This window comes from Lepisma saccharinum, chromosome 2, assembly GCF_977018435.1.
Source record: "Lepisma saccharinum chromosome 2, izLepSacc3.1, whole genome shotgun sequence".
NCBI classification, from domain to species: Eukaryota; Metazoa; Arthropoda; class Insecta; order Zygentoma; family Lepismatidae; genus Lepisma; species Lepisma saccharinum.
Genome location: NC_139230.1, coordinates 195,261,241 through 195,277,849, shown reverse-complemented (window position 1 = coordinate 195,277,849; position 16,609 = coordinate 195,261,241). Strand labels below are relative to the sequence as shown.

Sequence of the window (16,609 nt, the reverse complement as noted above, 5' to 3'; positions counted from 1 at the left end):
ATAAATCAACCAAGGTTTGACCTTTCAACTTTAACTTATCATTATTCACGCCTCGTAACGTTAGTGAAGTACAATGTGTTCGCCGATGTGGAAACAATTGTTTGAAAGACTTGTTATTAAACAAATTAACCGTAGATCCAGTATCTACTTCACATTGTAAAATTCGCTTATCAATACACAAATCAACTACGCATGGTCCTGCCGACACAAGAACATTAGTGCCATCTATAGCTTGTGCTCTTGGCTTGAAACTAACACTCCTTGCTTTTGAACGAGTGAGTGTTGCATCTTCCACTTGTGAATTGTCTGTGCTTGATGAAATAGTGCAAGTATTATGTTCTGGCGGATGAGAATCATTAACTTCAACGTGCAATAAAGACAAACCATGAAATTCATTATGTATGCTTTGTTCACCAACAATAGCGTCTTAAGGTTTAATATTAGACGTAGATATTTGATCACTTGTAATTGTCTTACTCGCAACTCCACCATTATTTTTCCTAAACTTGCATTTTACATGCCAATGACCTTTCTTTTTGCAAAATGAACATATCGAATATTTTGCTGGACAATGTCCAAGATCATGTCTTCTGGAACATCTGTCACATTCTTCGGTGCTTTTATAACTTCTATTCTGAGGATTGACAAAGTTCTTTTTGTGCGCTTGCGAGGACTGGAAACATGGTTTAAATTTCTGTGTCCCAGCAAATGCAACTACATTAGGACTATAATCTTTTTCACGATGTATGAACATTTGTGTTTCCCGTTCAATTAATTCCATTTCAAGCACAATATCTTGACATTTTGCTGGAGTCAATGTAGGTTCAGATAGTAATTTCTTTCTAATGGCGTCAGACCGAACGCCTACAATTATTTGCTCTACAATGGCTTCTTGTAAGTACTGACCAAAACTACATTTAAGTGCTTGTTGCTTCACACGTACCATAAATCGTGTTGCATCCTCGCCGCTTTCCTGCATGCATTGCCTGAACTTAAAACGTTCCACATATTTGTTTGTTCTCTGGCCATAATGTTTAAGCAGATTGTCCTTGAGGGTCGAATACGTTTGACGATCTACTGGTTCAGGTGCAAGGATGTTCTTCAGCACTTTGAAAGCTTCAGACCCTATAACTGCAATCAGTATGGGTACCTTCCTGGCTTCATTAACATCATGAGCCAAGCAAGACTGTTCGAACCTCGTTAAATAATCTTCTATTTCTTCCGAATCTGGCCGGAACTCAGAGAATAAATTCAAACCGAACATATTCATAATTGTGGTCAACTAAATATCACAATATCTTAAACACAATCCGTATCACACGGATTTAAACTTTGTTCTTGTACAATTATTGTAATCTACGCCGTAGACACAATTTGTATCGCATTGATTGAACCTTACCGTTGTGCAATTATTGTAAATAGTACACAAACCGTGTAATCTTGGTTCTTACCGTAGAAATTGATCAAGCCGACACAATTTCTGCTTGCATAAACCTATGCTGGAATGATGATCGTCGCGTACTCTTCGTGACGTCTTCATCCATACTTCTTCTTACGAAGAATCACCAAGAATATCCTGTACGACTGCACCATAGATGTAAGCCTTGTTTTGTTGTGTGATTTCTTATGTATACATGCACAAGACATACAAAATACGTAGGTTCAAATTAACAACATAACTTTAATGCCTGGAAGCCATTCACGTACATCTTACACACGGTTACTATAACAACCAATCAATAACATGCTATAGAATACAAATTCTTCTTCTTCCTCTTATCATGCGTCTATCATAGCCGAGGCACAAAACGCGAAGTAAAATAAACTAAATCAATCAATGAATCCATTCACAAGGCATTCCACAGACTACCGCTAATAAGGCTCGAAGGGGTGTCTCACTTGAGAAAGCTCTAACAGCATGAAAGCATTGAGGGAAATTATTGTAATGCTAGAAGCCCTAAACCTGGACTAAAAATTGTAACATCTTTAATTAAAAATATTATTCCTAAAAATAATAGGATTAAGCTATGAAATATTGGAGAACAAAAAAAAAACTAATGGAAATAAATGACAAAATAACAATAAATGTTCACGAATGCCTAACCTAACCACGAAAGCATTTAGAAACATTATTTGAATATTAAGAGCCCTAAACCTGACTCACCTAACCTAACTACAAAATCCCTTCACACCAATCACCTAGATGGCAGCAGCAGTTCATAACCAAGATGGCAGTAAATGACTGGTTGGTTGCAAGAGTAGAATAATACAGTAGTATTTACAAGAATTCTCAAGCAAACATGCAGTAAGCAATCGCTAAAACTCCTAAGAACGTGTTAACAGACATAAATAGAAATCGAACCATGAAAAAAAAATGCCTGCATACCATGATGAAATTGGAATAAAACAATCAGAACTTTGGCATCAGTCCCTGAAATGTAGGTATAAATAGAAAGTAAGAAAGAATGGTTAAAAGTCCAAAAAATCAACACTATTCATTTAACATTACTGGCTTTATGTGCCCACTAAAAAGTTCTCGATTGAACCATATTAATATTCCTAAAGGTAAACGTAAAAAAGGCAAAGTGTTCCCCTGTGCATAGCACCATGCCATGAAGGCGTATAGAGGGTGTGGGGGTAACGCCCCACACTTTCTTGATCCGGTCGTGAGTGAGGGTGATGTGATCAGCATCACGCCCCTGACTGCCTTTACCCCCCAGGGTTTCCCCCAGGTACCCATGTTATTCAACGCTGGGTGGGTGCCGGGGCTGCTTCCAACATTAGAAAAGTTACCGGATTTGAACCGGCTGGGGATCAAACCCAGGATCTTTAGCATGGTAGTCCGACGTGTTACCGACTGAGCTACCGCGGCCTCTCCTGGTATGTGAAATACACATAAAACAATATTATGCTAATGTGATACTTTAAGCTATATTGCACTTTTATGAGTCTGAGTTCTGTATGATGGATGAATTACGTAAGGCATACAGGAGACTGGACAGAATTTATAAAATGACTAAATTAATGTTTGAGGTTTGCAGAACATGAATATGGCAGTTTTTAAGCCATTGCAAGCTGTAATTGAGGCAAAATGACACACAGAAAAATATCTAGCCTAACCCATCTAACTTAATCAGTTTTGATTAATTGTGTCTATATGTACACTAGGGAAAGGAACTTTAGGTAAATAAATGTTTTTTCTGTGATAAGATAGAGACCCTCATTTTTGCCAAAATTCTGATCATAGCCTTATATGTCAACACAGCAAATTTTATTTTACATAAAAACACATATTTTCCAGTTTTCCGTATGTAAATACATATTTTGCGAATTTTCATTGTAAATACATAAAATCGCTCATTGACTTCATCTACCTCGAAATCCTCGAAGGAAAAATGTGTATTCTCCGCACCTCTTTCATATCGAGAGTGCTAGGTTTGTTTTGTCTTTGAGCACCCTCGCTGGCAGACTTCTGGCACCTCGCCTACGATCCTATTGGGAGAAAATAGCTGTAAGTAGCTGGGGCTGGCTACACGTAACAATAGCAAGGCTTTTTAATGAAGCAATGCAGCTATTGTGGCCGGAAGGCATAAAATTTGACAATGTTCTTCTCTTGACAGATGCTGCAGCTTACATGCAGTAGGCCTTGCTGTTAGCTACCCCAAAATGGTGCACGTTAAATGTGTGACTCATGCGTTGCATAGAATATGTGAAAAGATAAGAGCTCTTTATCCCAATGTCGATGAACTGGTTTCAAATGTGAAGAAAGTTTTTATCAAGTCGCCTAGAAGAATAGACATTTTTAAACAAAAATGTCCTGAAGTTCCCCTTCCCCCTACACCTGTAGTTACGCGATGAGGCACTTGGTTGGATGCAGATGTTATGCCCAGAACTTTGAAAAAATTGTATCTGTTGTAAATGATGTCGATAAAGAAGAATTCTGCAAGAACTGTTGATGGAGCCCTCCTTAAAAGTCGAATTGGCATACATCTCAAGAAACCTGTCCTTTCTCTCCAATTCCATACGAAAGCTTGAATCGTCCGCGTATAGTAGAAACAAAACTGAAAGAATTCACTGGATCTAACGCACGAGTGCAAATGTCTAAACGTACAGAATTTTTTGGGAAAAACCAAGGTTTTCAAACTTTGTGCCAAATTGCACGTGTTTTGAAAAGTGAAGTAGAGGAAGAGGAAGCTTTGGAAAACTTCAGCGTTAGTGACATTTCGTGCTTCAAATATGCAAGAATTGTTTCTTGTGACGTGTAGCGATCTTTCTCACAATATAAGATGCTTTTTAGAGATAATAGTCACAGATTTACAATGGAGAATTTGGAAAAGCTATGGTGATCCTCTGCAACTCTTCCAAAAAATAGCTCGCTAAGAGGTAATCATTTAGAAACTAATTTCAGGTGTTTAAAATGCATTTTATAGTTTGTTTTTGTTACCAAATGTTTTTTATTTTTGTCACATATTTTCCTGTTTTTATCACATATTTTCAACATTTATGACACATAAAAAATAAATATTTCTGAGTTTTTTAGCACATAAAGTTCCGTTCCCTACACATAACCATGCAGCCAATTTATATGATGTTAACTCTTTCGCTGCGGAATTCTTTGGCATACAATATCCCTTGGCTGCGTAATTAAATTTGAAAAAATATTATTTTTATAAAAAAATAGTTTTCAAAATTACATTGAATTATATATGAAAGAGAACTTACAAAAGTCATTCCTTACACTGGCAAACTATTCTGTAGTCCCTAGTGGTATGATATTTTGAAAAATTTTGAAATTCCCGCACCTAGATCAATTTTGTTTTGCACTCTGCTCCATGATGTTACGGACGGCGGTACAAATTCTTCATCAGACACTACACAATCACTGTCACCACTTGAAGTCTCATAAAAACTGTCGCTATTATCGTCACAACTTAATTCACCTTCTGATTCTGAGTCGGCAAATAACAGTTGAGTAACATCATTATCAGACAAGTGTTGACGACTTGACGAAGCCATGTTGTTTACATTCGAACATGCATTTGAAACTGACATGTCAGAGCACTCAACGCTCGTATGTCAAAGAATTCTAAACGGAGGCGTAATTAGCAACATTATATGGATAAAAACAAAACTACAAGTTCAAATAGTTCAAAATACTATCAACAGATGTCAGAAGGCTACTAAAAGCGACGTACTTCGGAAATTCGACACACGCAGCGAGTGGAAGTATGAACTCGCAATAATGCGACTTCCGCAGAGCAAGGCACCTTGCGTGATGTGCATAAAAGTGACGACCTCAGCGAAAGAGTTAAGCAAGTTTTACAATAACGAAAGTTACAACCTGTGGTGAGTAAGATGAGTTATCTCACGAAATGTATAAAAAATTGATATCCACAGGTAGGGGCAAAGAGGAAAACTTTACATTCATAATTAGGGTTTGGAAATTAATGACATAAAAATTAAGACTTGATATTGATTGTATTATTGTTAGTAGAGATAAACAATCTACACGTTAAGTACTCGGTACCGTCGATGCTCTGTACCCCTGTGATAAGGTGATGATTTGTGTCATTTATGAAGATTATGTTCGGTAAAAATTTACTATCCTTCGGACACCTCTAATTTTTTCGTTTCATCAATTTTTCACATTCGTACTTACGTATCTGCTTCGCGGAACATTCCTGAAGGTGTATCAATGTTATTTTGATGAAATTAATTGCAATTTTTCACATTACCAGTAAGTCTTTCTGATAGGCCTTTTCACTTGCCTGAGATGAACTAACCTAACCACGCGCCAATGGTTCGCAATAATTTCAATTTCTAGATCCTGATACTAACACGACACCAAATTTTAACTATGTTTCCTAATCTAACAGAACTAACCTATCCATGCACCAATGGTTCGTGGGGCTAGCTAGCTATTCTCAGTCGGAGAATTAATTTTCAACGAACAACATGAATTTCAGCTATGAAACATTCCCACATCACACAAAACACCTTCCCGATGTTCGACAATGCTACAGGAACTTATTACGGTAAGTAGTTTCTTCTGTAAAAATAAATAAATGTGTCCGAAGGATAGTAAACAAGTACCTTATGTTCTATACAAAGGATTTGTGCTGTTTTTAGCTTTAGGAGATGTATTACAGAGGAGTAATGAGTGTATTTTGATGATGTCATTTTCATCGTTGCCATCTGCATGTGACATGAAGGAACATGTTGTTACGTTATTTGTGTTTTGTAACTTGGGAGCCATGTTGGAAATATCTGAGATTGAAGGTTGGCAATCCTGGTGTTATGCCAGGCCGCGCGAGATTTACTGCAGACGATGTTTCGGTTCATGTCACATGATACTGGGATTGTGTTTGCAAGGTGGGCGTGCATTTCTAGTGCTATTCTTTGAAAATGCATATTGGGGAGTGCATCAAAATTTTCAGTATCGTGGCGTTCTTCGGCCAGGCAACCACATAGAAGAAAGTGCCTTGTTTTAAGGTTAGTACTTTTTAAAATTATATATTCTCGTTCGTATTGGAAATAGTTGTGGCATGATCTTACAATACCGGACGGTTCCCCAATTTCTTTCACTGTTTGCTTAGTCAATAATTTAGGCCTCATAATCACGAATCTGCAGTTAAAATTTGGTGCTGACTTCATGCACGGGTAGCCCCACAAACCATTCACGGTAAGGTTAAGTTTGGTTAGGCAAACAGATAAAATTTGGGGTCGTAGTAATGTCAGGAGTGTTATTTTGCTGTTGTTTGGGAATTTTTTAGGGGAAAAATGAGCAAGAGTGGACCGGAACAGGAGTTTCTTGTGCTTGCGCAGGTCATACTTTGCGATCAAATATCTCAGTTATTTGTGGCTTCCTAATGCTGGATCCACTTTTATATTACGTAAAACGTTGAAATCTGTCAATTAAAAAAAAAATCGACGTAATTCTCGAGGGAGTACAGTGGGTCGATGGCCTCAAGTACTCCACAAAAACAAAACTATCATTTCTGCAAATTTTTCACTTCCGGCTGGCTATTTAACGTCGCTTTTCTACATATTGGGGTTAAACACAACAATGGTGAATAAATTGTTACATGAAACAGACATTTAATCTAGGTACAAATAGAGAATGCAAGGTGGTGATTTTTTTACGCCAATCGATAATTTGGAGGGGGGAGCATTAACTTATTACAATATCATTACAGGTATGCCAGAAAGAAAGATAAACGTCTTACTAGTTCCATTAATAATTATCCACACAGGTTCGAACAATAAATGTTGCGTTCTACAACAGGAAATCTGATTTTAACAAGAACTAAGAATTTTTAAAAAAGAAAAATCGCAAATGACACTCACCTGAATAATTGTTCCAATCAATTCATGCAGTAGTAGTTTAAGGGCCATTGTCTTTGAATTTATAAACCAAATTTTCTAACACTTTCCACGTTTACAACATCTACATGCAAGTCAAGTCCTGCCCTCATTTGGAAACTGGACCATGTTAAAAGAACATATCTGATCTTTCCTACGTTATATTTTCAATTATTAACAGGGAGCAATAAAATTCTTTCCCACAATAATAACACACGGCGAGAAGAAGGAACGTAAATTTTCATTCGATTTTACTTGTGTTCAAATTGCATAAGAACAGAACACCACCTGTTCATGAGCGACGTCACTCCCACAAACTTGCTACGAAACGAAAAAGAGTGCGAGGGAGGGAAAGCAACATGTTATTCGATAAAACGGACGGAAGCTGTATTCGTAGACACCACTCGTATGTGACAACATGAGCTTACGCAGTCTATTCACACTCACTATTTTGTACACAAGGTGTCGAAAGCTCCAAGCACAGATCATATATCCCCTCCATCCAAGGTGGAGTTGATCACAGGGGTCTCCGTTATCGCACAACACTTGAGCAACATCGCATTCTGACGTCATATGATTATTGAGAACGTTGTTAGGTTAGGTCTGTTATGTTTGGTTCTAGTAGCATAAATACACTGAAAACGTATTATTTATGCTAAGAGAACTAAACCTAACTAGCTTAACCTAACAACTTAGGCATTTAGCCTTAAAAATGAAATTATTGTTCAGTGACGTCAGGACGCAAGGTTGCTAAAGTGTTGTGCCATAACGGAGACTCTGATCCTCTCACAGATTAGCTGCGGCACCGTGACTGCTCCCTCCCCTATTTCTAATCTGTGCCCTGGTGTACCCAGCGCCGACATCTTTTGATCAAAATTGAAAGTTCAATCTATTCTATGGTTCAATCTTACCGCGGACGAGCGGCTAGCGACAGCCTTAGCAACTTGGGATGCAAAGCAGCACCAAACTAGGCCTGCCTAACCTATCCACGCAGGCATGGCATGTAATAGAAGAAATAAGCATGTAAATAGTTAGGCAGGTTAAGTCTTGTTTATTTGAGCTATTTTACGCATACGTGGATAGGTTAGGCAGGTCAGGTTTCTTGCTGTTAGCATGTATTTCCAAGTTTCTCTTCTGCCACTTTTGACTACTCGTGGCGACGAGGATGAGGGATGGGATGATTAGATGACATTGATGAATGGACTCTGACAAATACCACACATGCCCACCAGGTCGAAACTCGAACCCGGGAACTTCGGTGCCGAGTTCACAATTCTACTACCGCAATCGGCCACCGAGCCAGTTCTGTTTTGTAGTCACGGATACTCTGGATTAGGGATGGCCAAACGGATCCGGATCCGAAAATTGCGGATCTGGATCCGGATCCGATAGTTTCGGATCTGGAACCGGATCCGATAGTTTCGGATCTGGATCCGGATCCGAAAATCCGGATCCGAGAGTTTCGTATCTCAATCCCATTATAATATTACCACACCTTAAAAGGTATTATGATCTTCGATTACAAAGAAATTTTTCATTAGTTAGTCCTACAAGAATTTTTTTCAAGTGTTGTTCCTAAAATACTTTGCTAGGCATCGGCTAACACACACGTGCACAAAAATAATCTTACTTTTTTAACATAAAATGTCAGAGGTGATTTTGTCAATGCCGTTGAAACGAATAGGAGTATGTATTAATTTGAATGTATGGAAATGGAAACACACATAAATGTGAGACATTCCATTCCAGGATGAAACCTTTAACACATATAACAAGATAGAAATGTTATACAAAAATTATACAATTTTTCTACAGTTACAGTTTTACAAATTAAAATAAAACATTATAATATATGCAGTGTTATATAATTACAAAGTGTAAGACTAACAAGGGAGGTTATGTAAGTGTCCCCCTCCGATTTCCATGATACTTGGCAGGTGTGTGTATAAACGGGCCCAAAAGGAAGAAATACGTGTTTTTTGTTTCGGCTAAAAAACTGTTTTAGGGGGCAACCCCCCCTCAAAAGTCAATATGAGGACAAATTTAAGTAGGCATTTGACCTCCGTGTCCCCCTCCGATTTACATGAAACTTGGCAGGTGTATAGTGGGGCCCAAAGGAAGAAATACGTGTTTTTTTGTTTCAGCTTAAAAACGGTTTTAGGGGGCAAAACCCACTCAAATGTCAAGCTGAGGACAAATTGAAGTGGGGATGTGACCCCTGTGTCCCCCTCCGATTTCCATGAAACTTGGGAGATGTATAGAGAGGACCAAAGGAAGAAATACGTGTTTTTTTTTTTTTTGTTTCGGCTAAAAATCTGTTCTAGGGGGCAATCTCCCCTCAAATGTCAAGATGAGAACAAATTGAAGTGGTGATCTGACCCCTGTGTCCCCCTCCGATTTCCATGAAACTTGGCAGGTGTATAAAGGGACCCAAAGGAAGAAATACGTGTTTTTTTTTTGTTTCGGCTAAAAAACTGTTTTAGGGGCAAACCCCCTCAAATGTCAAAATGAGGACAAATTTAAGTGGGCATTTGACCCCTGTGTCCCCCCCCGATTTTCATGAAACTTTGCAGGTGTATAGAGGGGCCCAAAGGAAGAAATACATGTTATTTGTTTCGGCTGAGAAACTGTTTTAGGGGGCAAAACCCGCCTCAAATATCAAGATGAGGAAAATTGACGTGGGGATCATCTGACCCCTGTGTCCCCCTCCTATTTCCATGAAATTTGGTATGTGTATAGAGAGGCCCTATGCCCCCTGTTTCTTCCTATGCCATATTTACGTAGTTTGGGGGTCAGATCCCCACTTCAATTTCTCCTCATCTTGACATTTGAGGGGGGGGGGTTTGCCCCCTAAAACAGTTTTTTATCTGGAACACAAAAACACGTATTTCTTTCTTTGGGCCCCTCTATACACCTGCCAAGTTTAATGGAAATTCGGAGGGGTAGACTTAGACCTCCCTTTTATGTGTGTTAATAATTTACAAATCACGCACGCGCGCACACACACTATATATATGTGTGTATGTATGTATGTATATTTTATATATATATATATGTATATTAGCAGGTAACAATATGTTATAAACACATTCTTACTTTCCAAATAAGCGCATGTGGGATGGCAAAACGGATCCGGATCCAAAAGAATACCGGATCCGGATCCGAAAGTTCTGGATCCGGATCGAAAATTACCGGATCCGGATCCTAAAGTACTGGATCCGGATCTGAAAATTCCGGATCCGAAAAATTTTAGGATCTGGATCCTTAGGATCCGGAACCAACCGGATCCGGATTTCGGATCCGGGAGGATCCAGATCTGGCCATTCCCTACTCTGGATTGTAACACTACCGTTGACTTTCAATGGTATCGTTACAACCCAGAAGTGTTCGTGACTGTACGAGTTTTTATTTCCGAACTCGGGTGGTATGTGTAATTTATCCACACACACAGTGGCGGCGATTAAGGGTGAAGTTCCCCCTTATCTTGCCAGAATTAAGAAATAAAATTCCGGGAAATTTCTTTACATCCTTCAAAAAATATTCTGGAAAAGTAACCTATTTTAGATGACGATGCAACATTACCGTTTTTCCGAATGAAGTGTCTTGGATCTAAGCATTCCGATTAAACTTTCTTCCTTTTTATCTCTTTGATGCGATTTGATAATATTTTTATGATCCTACACCGAAAACGTGGAATAACGAAAGGCAATAGAATGAAACGACAAACTGAAATACTCCCATCGATTTATGTCATATTTAGTATTCAGCAGCTAATTTCTTCAGTGTTGCTCAGATAGCTGATTTCTTAATTTTGTCAAGGGATACGTCGATTTTTCAAGGGAAAATGCAGGCTCGACCAGGACACGAACACGGCTCTCTTACGATCCGTGCCATTGCTCTAACCACTGAGCTACAGAGCCGACCTGGCTTCGCTTGATTTTTCGCTGGCGATGTTTTACCAGTGTGGAATCCTCTCTGCAAGTGCTACTGCAACAGGATCTGTTGCCTTCGAAACACTGTAGACGTCGTCGTTGCCTGGTTCCTCCCAGCGTCGAGACGTCAATTCATTTAATTAGGGACACACATTTTTCGCTGAAAAATCTACGTAGTACATCTCCTGTGTGTGCCTAATTTAATTATTTGTCAGGGGATGTTCGGAAAAGTAGTTAAACCTATCTATAGATATTGTGTTGAAAATAAATATGTTGCAGTACAAGTTTCGGATTCTCGGTTTCGCCTCGAATTTACATAACTATGCGAGTTATTCAGACATACAAAGCGGATATATCATATATTCAGGATAAAATTCAATTTTTCGAGAGTTCACAGCATCGAAATGAGGCATCAAGCAGAAAAAACATTTTTAAGAAAAAAGGGTTTGCTTCAATGACCTATATACGTTGCGAGACATAATGTATACATTGCTTATTCTATTTCATGACTTGAGACGAGATTAAGAGTCTCTTCGCCCTTTAAACAGGCTTCAAAACATATCTTTGAAGTAATCATAACATTCTAAATAGGTAAATGTATACCCTAAAAAAAATATTTATGTAAATTTTGCATTATAAAACAAGAAACCCATGTTTGCTGTTCTAAAATGGTATTTCAGATGTTCTCCTATACATACATACGTACACACACACACACACACACAATATATATATATATATATATATATATATATATATATATATATATATATATATATATATAAATATATATATCCATGCCCGCATGTGTGTGTGGAGCTCGAATTTTGTACCCCGCCCTGAAATGAAAAACTTTCCTGCCCCACTGAACTTATAGTAAACACCACTTCTAGCAGCTTTCATAAGGTTCTGATTTTTACATATTCATGACATCCACCGCATGTCATAGTCAAATTTGAAGTCCAGCATTTATTTTATGGCTTTGTAAAACGATTGGGTCATTACACGCAAGTCGCATTTGAAATATGAACTGGGAGCACAAATTACACCTATTTAAGTAATTAACTTTCACATTTTTTTTGTCTTGACCTGTATTAAAAAGAAAGAAAAGAACGACCCAACATTAGCTTCGCTCAAAGACGTCTGCACCTGTCTCACTAAACAATAATCGTCGTATAGTTTGTCCATATTAGCATCAAATTTTAAGTTTTCACAGAGGCTCTCAAAGCTATAGGATCCATATGAACTTGAAACTGGACTCCGAACTGGCCGTGACAACAACGCGAATACCGATACACACTAAATCCCATACTACGAAGCAAAATTGGGCGAGGGGAAATAAAGAAGCCCTGGACGAGATTAGAATGTGCGAACCCGTTCTTTAAATTTGAAGTCTTAATGTGAATGTGAATGGATACAAAATCTTCAGACATATGCCGACCTCCGTGGCGGAGTGGTTAGCTCAGCGCGCTACGACACCAGCGATCCTGGCTTCGAATTCCGGCCAGGGCATGGGTGTTCTTTGTGAATGTTCCTTCATCAATTTCATCACATCATCACTCATCCTCATCCTCAAGATCAGCCAAAAGTGGCAGAAAAGCGAATTAAAATAAACCGAATCAATCATCTTCAAGTATACGTCATCAAAAGTATGATCAAATTTAAATAAGTAGTTACTGAAAAAGAATTATATTGAATAATTTCACTCATTCTAAATGTCTTTCACTGCTTTCCCTGGAGCTGAATTAGTTTATGATTTCTGAAGAGTCAGAGTTGAGGCAATATGCTGTATGAATATTGCTCTCCTGACAATCGTTCTTGTGGCATTAGTAACTTCGTTTCTCAACCTATGGAGCCCGACCCACTGCTGGCTCCCGAGAGGGTGTTTGGTGGGTCGCGAAGTCGGGCTCGAAAATTTATTTACTGTGCCTTTAAAGATTATTTGCTTTAACAATTTAAATTCAACCCGTGTTGTACGTATAGTCTAAACTGTACATTTCTGTAATTCGCGCTCTACCATTGCTTTTTACCGTCATATCTCTGATGCTTAACTCAAGGGAATCGGATATCTGTCGTTTTCTTTTCAGTCGCAGCAATGAGTTCTTAATTATCTGTGTCACATGCGTGTGACTTAAGGTGTTGCTTGCTTGATATCTCCGACCGCCTTTGTGTGTGCTTACGATTGTCGAGGGGTGTCAACTGTCATAATTTCACATGGCTATGGTGACTGCTTGGATTACAAAGCTAACCGCATAAAGAAATGTTTTCAATTTCAGCACGTGTATTTAGTTAGATGTTAGACTAGAGTAAATTAGTATTTTAAATTACATATTTACTTTTCTAGAATGAAGTATGTGTAATTTATTTATGCAAGCGTAAAAGATGGTTTCTTAAAGTACTCGATGTTAACAAAAATATGATTATAAACTGGGTGCACACCCCTACAAGAAATTCTGCAGGCACCCATGCTTATGGTTCCCATGAAGTGTAACATCCTCAGGGCCGGATTAAGGTGGGTGCTATTGATGCTGCAGCATTGGGCCCATTCCTGAAATAGGCCCAGATGAAAACAGACGAGAATTTTCCGAAAACTGAACAGTTTTCTGTTGCTATATTAACCTGGAAATAAATCTTAGAATGAAATTTGGAGCCCCAATTTCGGACGCCTAGACACAGCGTTACTTATTATACAGTTACTATTATTCTTTGCGCTGTGACGTAACTATAACGTCGTTGTGTTTATTGTTCACCGAAGATTTCAAGCATCAGGCCCAATTTCGTCTTAATCCGGTCCTGAACATCCTTCAAGGTGGATCCCGGGCTGAAAAAGGTTGAGAACCACTGCTCTACATTCAGTGTGCATTATTGTCTAATGCAAGCGTAAACATTCACTTCCGAATTCCATTAAAACTCACAACACGAACAAAAATCACAGATTCGATACAAGGAGATGATATTTTATTCGTAATTTAACTTATAGCGGCGTGGCTTCTAAAATCAGATGACCACCCCCGGTTTAATATGCTACACATTTGACGTATGCATTCAAATTGTAACGTTGAACTAGAATTTAAAGCCCGATGAGAACAGACTGTTTTAGTATTATTGTTCACAAAAATAGTCTTTTCCATCTAAATATTTTTCTCGTTTTTTTATTTTTTAATTTCTTTTCTGCAAGATCCATGGGGACGCGAGGCCACTGGCAGTTGCCCACTTTGCCCACCCTTGCTATACGTCTCTGTAAAGTCTCGAGACTTTGACGCAACAATGCCTTCGTTTTCGTTCTCTACAGCTCTTCCTTCGTTTCTCTGTCCCATTCTTCTTTTCTTTATCTGAATTATCATTCTCCTTCATTCTTGGTCTGGTTGTCTCTCTCTCTCTCTCTCTCTCTCTCTCTCTCTCTCTCTTTCTTTCTTTCTTTTTTTCCTGCTCGGCCATATCCCTCTCTCTTTCCATTTTTCTTTTTTCTGTCTCTTGTATTCTCTTTCTCCGTTTACCTATCTCCTATTTCTTTCTATATCTCTACCACCTTTTTTTACTCCAACGCTTCCTTCTTTCTCTGTATTTCTTCTTCTGTTTTTGTATCTTCCTTTTCCTAATCTTTGATTTTCTTTTCCTATCTTCTTTTTCTCTATCTGTGTTTTGTCCTTATGTATGCTGAGTGCCCTTTTACAGCCTCAGCTTTTAACTGAAGTCAGAATATTTTAATATTTTAGTTAACGACATTACAGTTAATTATTTAGGTAAGGTAAGGGGCTAGATCCGGTATAACGTGATGGGTGCAAAATAGCTTTTAAGTGCTGACGCACCCAAAAATTCAAATTCAAATTCAAAATTCGAATAAAACCAAAGTGGTTAATGTAAACCCCCTTAAAATGTCTACAGGGTATCATTGCTTTGTCTTTGAACAACTTCTAAAACGAAGATTAAAAATGATAATTATGAAATATTTTATTGTGTACGGCTCCCTCCCCAGAACGCAGCTTTGTAATTTCCATCTTTTCAATTCCAGCCGGCTCGGGGAAGAGATCCTGTGCGTGTGCAGGATGGTGTAAGCATCCCAACATATTGAATACGATGACTTGGTTTCTTCTTTCTCCTTCCTCGGTTATGTAAGTGACTTGTAGCTTGCTTCACACAATGTGAAAGAATAGTAATTGTGCAAAAACCAATTAACAGAGCCAGCTGAAAAACTTTGAATTTCTAAGGTAAAGTTGCTTAATCGAATTAACACCATGAAACAGTGGATTTTCGCTCTTATGAAGGCAACGCCTTAAGGTCATATGTGTTGCACATATGAAACTATATTGTGGAATCATGTGTTTTTAAACTTCGCTGAAAGGATATTACTGCTGTTCAGTATAAAACTAATATGAATTTATTTTTTATATAGTATTGGAAACGATAATGTTGAAATAACCGATGCACATCAGGAAGTCTCAAAACATCAGGGATGAGTCATGGTAAAATAACGTGTGGAATGAAATTTAATGGGAGACATAGGATATCCAGTGAAGGCACATAATGGTTCGGATCCCACTTTTAACTGTAGGTTCAGTCCCGATTACCATTACTGTGCATAAAGTGGACTTAAAACACCAAATCAGTCAATCAATCAAACTAATCCACTTTAAACTGTAGGTCCAGTTCAAAGTAGCCTGTCTGTGCATAAAGTGGACTTATATCAAGCAACAAATCAAACCAATCGATCAATTAGCATATGTGCGCAAAATTGATTTTTTTTGATTTAGTGGCGCTCTTTATGTTTCCTGATCTTGTCTAAGCTTAGATGGACTTGCTTACAGCAATAAACTGAATGAGTATTCGCCAGCCTCCCTGTAGCAGTGGTTCGAGTAGGGCGTTACGAAGCTAGAGTTACTAGATTCGAATCACGGAAAAGGCGATGAAATTTCATTCTGTTCCTTCTATCATCCATTTAATTTCGCTATTCATCTTCATCCTCTGGTGTATTCTGTCTGGTGTCCCCACCCCCCAAGGCCAATGGAGCCACCCCCCTCAGATCATGTCATAATCTCAAAGTATTTAATTAAAACAGAGTGTCTACTACTACCCTATCACTGAAAGTGACTTCTCTGGTGAATAATAGATTTGCTTAATTTTACTTAGCTTTTCTGCAACGTTTGGTGATGAGTGATGAAATTGATGAAGAGCCACTCGCAAAGAACACCCATGACCAGACCGGGGTTCGAACACAGTACACCTGGCGTAGGAGCGGCCTTTGATAACCAGGTCAGAAGTCACTTTCTTTTTCTTCATCTAATGGATGAAATATGATGAACCTGGTATCAAAAGTG

The 16,609-nt window shown here is 38.4% G+C and overlaps 1 protein-coding gene across 2 annotated transcripts in view; it reads right to left on the bottom strand.

Annotated features, from left to right (window-relative positions):
• Spt-I (serine palmitoyltransferase subunit I) overlaps positions 1-7,869 on the bottom strand; it is a 48,529-nt gene extending 40,660 nt beyond the window's left edge. For both annotated transcript variants that reach the window (XM_083117826.1, XM_083117827.1), the window contains exon 1: positions 7,348-7,869. In XM_083117826.1, the coding sequence (XP_082973952.1) occupies positions 7,348-7,395 (48 nt within the window). In that variant the 5' untranslated portion in view covers positions 7,396-7,869. The remainder of the gene's footprint in view (positions 1-7,347) is intronic.
• Positions 7,870-16,609: the final 8,740 nt, after the last annotated feature.